The following is a 9,767-nucleotide window of genomic DNA, read 5'->3' as shown; positions in this document are numbered from 1 at the left end:
TGCATGGTATACCACAGTGTGAGAATTAGAAATATACCATATAGTATACCACAGTGCATGGTATACCACAGTGTAAGCGCCAATAATATACCACATAATATACCACAGTGCATAGTATACCACAGTGCATGGTATACCACAGGGTGAGCACTAATAATATACCACATATTATACCACAGTGCATAGTACAGCACAGTGTATAGTATACCACAGTGTGAGCACCAATAATATACCACATATTACACCACAGTGCATAGTATAGCACAGTGTGAGCACCAATAATATACCACATAAGACACCACAGTGCATATTATAGCACAGTGTGAGCACCAATAATATCCCACATATTATACCACAGTGCATAGTATAGCACAGTGTTTAGTATAGCACAGTGTATAGTATACCACAGTGTGAGCACCAATAATACACCACATAGTATACCACAGTGCATAGTATACCACAGTGTCAGTGCCTAGTATACCACAGTGCATAGTATACCACAGTGCATAGTATACCACCGTGACAGTGCATAGTATACCACATTCTGACTTAAGAGAAACAGCAATTCAGATTTCCTTGGTACAAAAAAAGTTTATTTTACAGTACATGAAATATGTTCTTGCAAGTCGCCCCTCTTTTGAAAAGCCATTATGACGTCACAAACATGTCTGATACTCTGCCTGTACAATACCGATTTTTGCACATCACTGTGAACATTTTTTATAATAAAATAATTACACCTTCTATACAATAGTCCATGCGGCCAGGTTTGGTCCCTTTCCATCAGAAACAAAGAAGAAATATATACACCAGCCTGGAGCCATCTGATCGCTCTGTATATACATTTGACTGACCATGACAACTAATAAAATACTTTTGTTGTTCTTTTTATACAAAGCAGTAACAAAAGAATGACAAGTTTAGAAAAGCACTAGCACAAAGATCTGAGAACACCGTGGGAAGGAGCATGGCAGACAGCAGTGGGTAGCGGTTGGGAACCCTCAATAATGAAATGACTTTGGCTCATTGATAAGGTTGATCCTGAAGGGTGATCAGTAATCAGACAGGGTAGTACATTCTCAATAGTGTGCTTTCTGATCAAACACGGAGAATGGGTAGAATTTTATTTGTCCACTTCCAAGAGACACTCACACACACATATAGCTTTTGCGATCACGTCCCATGTGCAATGATGCTAGCCACCAGTCCCATTCATTAGCCCACTCCCTACTCCATAACAGGCACAGACAAGGGCGATCTCTCCAGTCATTAGTATTTCTCATTCCAGCGAGCTGCACTGGGCTGAGAGGAGTCCTAGTAATTCGGCCTAGAGTCACAGTTGTTGTAGGAAGCCTTTCGATGTTCAGGTGAAGGAGTGTGGCTAGGGGGGGTAGGGATGCCACTTGCCCCTGAGCCTTGGCACACATACCATTCACTCAGATTGGCCTGGGAGGAGGAGGACAGGCGATCAGTGTGAGAAGAGGTGGCTGCAGGGTCCTGTCCTGAATCAGAAGAAGGGGACACCAGGGAAGGGATGGAGGATTCATAGCCTGAGCTGGGAGGTGGAGATTTGCAGTGCACTTTCATATGTTTCCTCAAAGAGCTGGGATGTGTGTACGATTTGTCGCAGCCTCTCACTTTACAGTTATACGGTTTGTCGCTGGTGTGGACGTGGGAATGTTTCTTTCTGTCGCTGCTGTTGGCAAAGCGTCTGTCGCAGCCTTCAAACTCGCACTTAAAGGGTTTTTCCCCTAAAGAAAACAAAGCACGACACGTAAGAATTACAAGAATCTCAATCATTTTACAGCAGCTATAGAAACAATCATCATTTTACTCTTCCTTTATTCTTCATCAATTCCCTAGGTCGCTCCATTGTTCAGACACTTTTCTATATTTTCCGAAAAAAAATAAATGCTGATGCAATTGAATAGACACACACATACATACATACATACATACATACATACATACATACACACATACACACATACACACATACGCACATACATACACACATACATACATACATACATACATACACACATACATACATACATACATACACACATACACACATACATACACACATACATACATACACACATACATACATACATACATACATACATACACACATACGCACACACACACACACACGCATACATACATACATACACACACATACGCACATACATACACATACATACATAAACACATACGCACACACATACACACATACATACATACATACATACATAAACACATACGCACACACATACATACATACACACACACATACACACACATACGCACATACACATACACACATACACACACACATACATACACACACATACATACATACATACATACATACATACGCACATACATACATGCATACACACACACACACACATACGCAATTAGCAGATATGATATGATATCAGCATGTACCAACAATTGTGATTATGACAGACACTACATACTTCAATGAGCAGAAGATCATTATAATGTCAGAAGAAGAACCTCAGTACAAAACAAGAGCTGTTGCAAATAGCAACCATTCTGGTCAGTCTATATAGAACCGACTCTAGTTGTGTGCCTCTTTGTTTCTCCGGATTTAGTAAATAATACCCAATTATTCTTTCCAACTTACTCAGAGACAAGACATGCACACTGGATTAAAAAAAAAAAAAAAAAAACATTGCTGCTATACAAGAGTTTTGTCTGTAGAAGCAGCTGGATCCTGACACTGGGCTTAAAAAAAAAATGCCAGTTCCCTTGGCAAAAACAAAACGCTCACATAGAGCGTTTTTTTATATACAAAGTCTTAAACAAATGGCAGTTGCTTGGGCTCCATGCACACTGGGCTTAAAAAAATGGCAGTTGCTTGGGCTCCATGCACACTGAGCTTAAAAAATGTCTGTTCCCTTGGCAGTCAAAAACGCTCATGCATGCTGGGCTTAAAAAACGTCTGTTTTCTTTGGAGTAACATCCATATAGAGCATTTTTTTGTAAAACGTTTTGACAAGTTTAGGAGAGTTTTATGTTTTTTTCTGCCATGAGCTCCAATCAGAAACCCAAATGAGAAGGTTTTTTTTCCCTGCCTCGAAACGTTGTTCTCAAAATATGCCTCTTAACGTCCTAATGTACATGGACACATAGGATAACATTGGGTTGCTTCTACAGGCACAACACAACATGTAGGAGCAACGTTTTTTGTGCATGGTCCATGGAGCCTGAAAATGTTGCTTCTACAGGAGTTTTGTGTTCTGCCTCTAGAAGCAACTCAATGTTATCCTATGTGTCCATGCACATTAGAACCATTACAGGCATATTTTTTAGCTCAATATTTGGCAGGAAAAAAAAAACTTCTGGTTCACATTTCTGATTAGAGCTTACTGGCAGCAAAAAAACATAAAAACTCTCCCAAACCCCTAAAAAAAAAATGCCCTATATTATGAGCGTTTTTTTTTTTTTTTTACTGCAAAGAGAACAGAGAGCATTTGGCTCCATGCACACTGGGCTTAAAAACGCCTGTTCTCTTTGGAGTAAAAAACGCTAGAGCATTTTTTTTGTACAAAATCTAGACGAATTTTGAAGAGTTTCACATTTTTTCTGCCTCCAAGTTCCAATCAGAAACCAAAACCAGAAGTTTTTTTTCCTGCCTCTAAATATGCCTATAAACGTCATAATGTGCATGGGCACATAGGATAACACTGACAGGCAGGACACAAGACTCCTGTAGAAGCAACCATTTTTAAGCCAGTGTGCATAAAATAAGTTGGGGTTTGCCTTTTTGATAAAGCAACTGTACAAAAAACGCTCTATGATATGGACACTTGGCTTAAGAAAATGCCAGTTTCATTGGCAGAAAAAAAATTGCTTATTCTTGTGCAAACCAGGAAACTTTAGCATTCTTTTCTGCCAGAAAGCTCCAATCAAAACCATGTTGTACAAACGCTGAGCGTTTTTTTTTTCCCTTCCTGCCAATGGAACTGGCGTTTTTGTTAAGTTTAGTGTGAATGGAGAAGATGAGTGTTTCCTGCTCCATTCTCTGAATATTTCATGAGCAAGTTGTAGTGTGGTGGGGGTCATACAGGTGGACTGCACTGTATAGTGTAAAGGGACAGTTTAGTTGTCTTTTTGGTGAGGTGACATATCCTGCACACCACTGCTTTCTTCACCATTTGTTTCCACATGGGGAAAGCATTTTCTAAAACCAGTTTTGAAAGCTGATCATTGCGACGTTATACATTTGTAATTAATGACCAAAACCACCTTAATTTATACTAAAATATTTAATACGTGCAATAAAGCGAAAAGTGTTGCAAGCCTTATGAAGCAATCAGAAATCAATGTCCCTGGCTGAGTGGTTAGTTACCAAAGGCTATTTATCATCATTGCTCCTAGAAGCACTTTATTAGATGTACTTCTGCTGTAGTCTCAGAGGGAATGCACATAACCGTGTTACCAATGCAGGGGTCACTAGCACCGCAGAAAATCTTATTTAAACCTTCTCTGGTGTTACACATGGGACGGATTTACTATAGGCCCACTGACTACAGGAGACATTTATTCTTAATGTCTCCTATCCAGACTGACTGATTGAAGGGAAAGCATGATCTCTAGCTGGCCAATGTTTAGGGCTCTATGGACACTATTTGGAATATTTACAGACAGCTTCAGCACCATTAGAAGGAAGAGTTCTGATCTGGATATTGGGGTCCCCAAATTCTGACTCTGTATATTGTCATATGCTTCCAACAGGACTCACAGAGAAATACCTAAAGGCTTTAGGGATTATTATGTATGCAAATGGTGCTAGCAAAAAAAAAGATGCCTTATTGTCCATAACCACCAATCACAAAACGTGTACAACTGTCATTTCTGCACTGGCAGTTGGAAGCTGACTGGTTGCTATAAGTACCAATACACATCAGTCGATAAGACCCATTTACTAAAGACGTAATCTCCCTATAGGTTACTCCCTTCAATACTACAATTAGATTAAGGCATCGTGTTATTTATTTATTTTTATCTTAAATTTGGTTGTATATCTAAAGCCAGCAAATACTTTCAACATAGCTAAAAAAAAGGCTCAATTCTCTAAACTACAGCATAATAAGATCTTTATTTTAGCCATGTGACTGTAATTTCAGGATCTCATTGGACATAGCCTACAACTGTCACTGTGAAAAGAAGCATCCTTATCCTATTGCTTTGTGAATGGAGTCTATTCTCTGCTACAACACACGTGGTCTATATTTTGGCTTGTTTGTGTGCTAGGCCTGGCTTTTCCATGTATTTATTTTGCTGTGTCTGGCAATGTGTAATAACTCCTAGCTTCCCCCCATGATTCAGAGTGTACATTTTGAGCTGCAGCCATTTCCCACACACACAGCCCTGGTGTATAGTGACATCCCCATCCCTACACACAATATACTCCAACCTCCAGTCTACACACACTGGCAGGCTAAACGCTGAGCTGATCTCCATCTGCTCTGCTTAAATACCAGTCAAGCATATTATAAAATGATATCCCGGCTCTAACTTGAGAATCTCATGGGAAAATCATCCACGTTAATGTGTGAGATTGTGAAGAGTATTTTAATATCTCGCCACAACAGTGTCTGCCCATAAATACCCACATCCCATTCAGCACTGCTGTCTGTGCTGGTGACATTCCACTTACCAGCAGTAAACACTAAGCTTTCCTTGTCAGCATGCTTTATTATTCAATAGAGCTATTAAATGATAACTAATGCTGAGGGAGAGAAGATTGCAAGACAAATAAGAAAACAGGAAACACTTGGCAGCTACAAATAAGCGATCAGGGACTGGGATCTACTAAAAAGGCAAAAAGTTTTGAGAGAGTAAAAAAAAAAAAAAGAAGCAAATAAGTTCAAAGGAAAACATTCCTTTAACTTCACTCAGAGGGATTCATCCCTATAATGTCAGAGAAAGAAACAACATAACTTGTAATTGATGTACAGAGATGTGATCATACATATATGTACACAATCATAGATTGGAATATCTTTATGGAGATGTGATCATGTGGATATATATATATATATATATATATATATATATATATATATATATATATATATATATATATATATACTTGTATTTTAATATCTTTATAGTGATATGATCCTATATGTACGTAAGCATATATTGTATTATCTTCATATATATATATATATATATATATATATATATATATATATACACAGTATATGATCCTATCTCTAAAAATATATAATATGAAAATACATATACATACATTGTAATATTAATGAGATGTGATCATGATCATGCATGTGTGTACATATACTTGAATATCATTATCGAGATAGGATATGTACACTACTGTTATATATTTTTATATTATATATTTTTAGAGATATGATCATATACTGTGTATATATATCTATATATCTATATATCTATCTATCTATATCTATATATATATATATATATATATATATATACTGTAATATCTTTATAGAGATAGGGTCATACATATATGTATATCTTTATAGAGTTAGGATCATATATATAGATGTTCATATAATGTAATATCTATAAAGAGATAGGATTATAGAGAGAGAGAGAGAGAGAGAGATGTGATATTACATATATCTATGTTTATCTCTATAAAGATATTACAGTATATATGCTTATGATCTTATCTCTATAAAGTTATTACATTATATGTACCTATGTGTATGATCCTATCTCTAAAAAGATATTGCATTATATGTGTGTGTGTGTGTGTGTGTATATATATATATATAAAAGAAGTTGGGGAAAAAACAAACAAAAAAAACAAGAAAAATAATTTATATATATATATATATATATATATATATATATATATATATATATATATATATATATATATATATATATATATATATATATATATATATATATATATATATATAAATTATTTTTCTTGTTTTTTTTGTTTGTTTTTTCCCCAACTTCTTTTTACTGGAGAGAAATCTGCTCTCTATACTTTACAGGCACTTTCCTCCCTTTCTAGTGCAGGTTTGTGAGAACTCTGTTTCCTGAATAATTTGCAACAAATTAAAAGCACAATCCAACTTCCTTATTTATTCCCCAGCACTTCCAAGCGCTGAAAAGAAAATGAGGGTTGTAAAGAGCCTGCAGGATTATAACGTAGGCTAATTCATCACCAGAGAGATAAAACTTGCATCTGTGTATAACAATAAAGCAAAAACTCCCCATATTCTGCCCCCAGAGCCTGGAGTTTGCTGCTCAGATTTGCTTTGGAGGATGGTGATGTTCTGCATGGCAAACTCCAGAATAGGAGATGAGCAGGAGAAAGTTTGTTTACTTATGAGACAGCCTGTCATCAAAGGCACCTGTTCACAACTAGCAGCAAAACTGAGAATTTGTCATTTCTTATCAATGGGATGGAATGCAAAGCAATCAGAGGAAAACAGAGAGAAACGCTGAGGGCTCCAACTTGAGCTGGGAACACGTGTAGAGGTGAAGGCATAGCCAAGATGAATGGGATAAGTACTGGAAATATTACACACAAGTGTGGGTGAGCAGTTAGAAAAGTCATGGCAAAAAAAAAGTTAGGAGACACATTGCAAAAAAAAAAAAAAGAAAAAAAAATAATATAGAAAGAGATATATATATATATATAGAGAGAGAGAGAGAGAGAGAGAGAGAGAGAGAGAGAGAGAGAGATACACACACATACATATATAAAAAGTTAGAAAATACATATAGTTAGAAAACATATTGCAAAAAAAAAAAAAAGAACTTACACACCTACATACACACACAAACATATATAAAAAGTTAGAAAACACATACATACATATATATGTAGAGATACACACACTCAGACACACACACGTATATATATATATATATATATATATATATATATATATATATATATATATATATATATATATATATATATATATATATATATATATATATATATATGCATATATAAATAAATATATAAAAGTAAACACACATACATACATATATATATATATATATATATATATATATATATATATATATATATATATATATATATATATATATATATATATATTTATTTATTTATGGATACACACTACTTTTTTTCTGTATATATACATGCAAATAAAACAGTACCTACACACAAACACACACACACATATTTACAAACACTATACTAAATATACTAATAGATAAAATAACGTGTCTCCTAAATAATATTAAAGCAAACCAATACCCATAAAATGCCATTTCTATATGACCGAGGGAAAAAAACAGTTGTCAGATTGAATTATAACTAAATATGTTCAGCTCTCACCGCCCCAGTAATCCATATTTAATAGTTTATCTTGACCATAAAATCCCATTTGTGAAGCTGGTATAAATTGCGTAGTATTTTTTTTTCATAAATATTAATTAGGCTGAATGAAAGTTTATAACCACGTGTACGAATGTATTTACTCCCTTTTTTCCCCCTGGTTTGATTCATTTGCAATCCCCAGAGCTTTAAATCAATCAGGTCACAAGATGGAAGCGGTCATAAAGCATCTCTGGGGATTATAATCAATTTATTTATATGGCCACTTAAAGCTTGATGTTGTAAAAAGGCGATGCAATGTGGCACTAAAAGTAAAGTGTGTGTAATATATCAAAAAGCTGAGAGTGGCATGCAAAGGAGAAAGGCTGGTACTGACCTGTGTGAGTCCTTTTGTGGATTTTCAGGTTTTCTGACCTGGCAAAGACTTTCCCACAGCCAGGGAAGGGGCATGGGAAGGGTTTTTCCCCTGTGTGGACTCTGATGTGGTTGACCAGTTTGTATTTGGCTTTGAAAGGCTTGCCTTCTCTAGCACACTCTTCCCAGAAGCAGATGTGGCTGGACTGCTCGGGTCCTCCAACGTGCTCCACTGTGACATGGGTGACCAGCTCGTGCATGGTGCTGAAAGTTTTGGAGCAATGTTTTTTGGGCAGCTCCTCTTCTTCTATCCACTTACAGATGAGTTCTTGTTTGATCGCTTGCCTCATGTATCTGAAGAAGGCTCCTGGTCCGTGGTGAGGAGCTAGGTTCATGTTCAGGTTCATGCCAGCGTAGCCTTGAAGAGAAGCGGAGGAGAAAGGATCTGTCCTAGACACTGATTGAGTGAAATGATCAGACCTGCTGCTGTACATATCTCCAGGTAGCCCCAATCTTATCTGTCCGTTTAGAGGCTGGCCACCTGGGGTTGCATGGGAATGCTGCTCATGATGAGGTCCAGAGAAGTAGGGATGGTTTCCAGGCTCCGCGTGGTGGCCATGCTGCCCAGGGTAGCTACCTGTCGTTGAGACAAACATGCCATGGTGAGAGGTTGCTGCAGAGTGTTGATCACTCAGCCCTGGCATCACTTGAACTGTCAGATCCCTGCCTATTAGAAAGTCCCTACCTGCAGGGATAGACTGAGCTGTGTAGGAGGGAGCCGGGACAAATGCTCCTGGTGGACTGGAGGCAGCCTCAGCCTGGCCTGCTGGCATATGATGGTGGTGGTGCTGGTGGTGGAGGTGATGGTGGTGGTGGTTATGGGCAGGGCTGAGTTTGAGGGCCGCTGGATGGTGCCCCATGTGTTCTGGCCGGAATGCAGGACTTGGCCCTAGGCGAGAATCAGCAGCATACTCCCCAGGGTGCACATGAGCCATTGAGTGGGAATGACCCACGTACCCCGGGAAGCCTGTCATAGTCTGAGGGGGGTGGT

The 9,767-nt window shown here is 37.5% G+C and overlaps 1 protein-coding gene across 4 annotated transcripts in view; it reads right to left on the bottom strand.

Annotated features, from left to right (window-relative positions):
- Positions 1–571: 571 nt before the first annotated feature.
- The window catches only part of LOC120936615 (zinc finger protein ZIC 4-like), a 21,492-nt gene continuing 12,296 nt past the window's right edge, over positions 572–9,767 (bottom strand). For all 4 annotated transcript variants that reach the window (XM_040349098.1, XM_040349097.1, XM_040349099.1 and 1 more), the window contains 2 exons: positions 8,739–9,767; positions 572–1,751 (listed from right to left, as the gene is read on the bottom strand). The exon at positions 8,739–9,767 is cut by the window's right edge. In XM_040349098.1, coding sequence (XP_040205032.1) covers positions 1,315–1,751; positions 8,739–9,767 — 1,466 coding nt within the window. In that variant the 3' untranslated portion in view covers positions 572–1,314. The remainder of the gene's footprint in view (positions 1,752–8,738) is intronic.

This window comes from Rana temporaria, chromosome 4, assembly GCF_905171775.1.
Source record: "Rana temporaria chromosome 4, aRanTem1.1, whole genome shotgun sequence".
Taxonomy (NCBI): Eukaryota; Metazoa; Chordata; class Amphibia; order Anura; family Ranidae; genus Rana; species Rana temporaria.
Note: the sequence above shows the minus strand (reverse complement) of the source record. Positions and strands in the feature narration are given on the sequence as shown.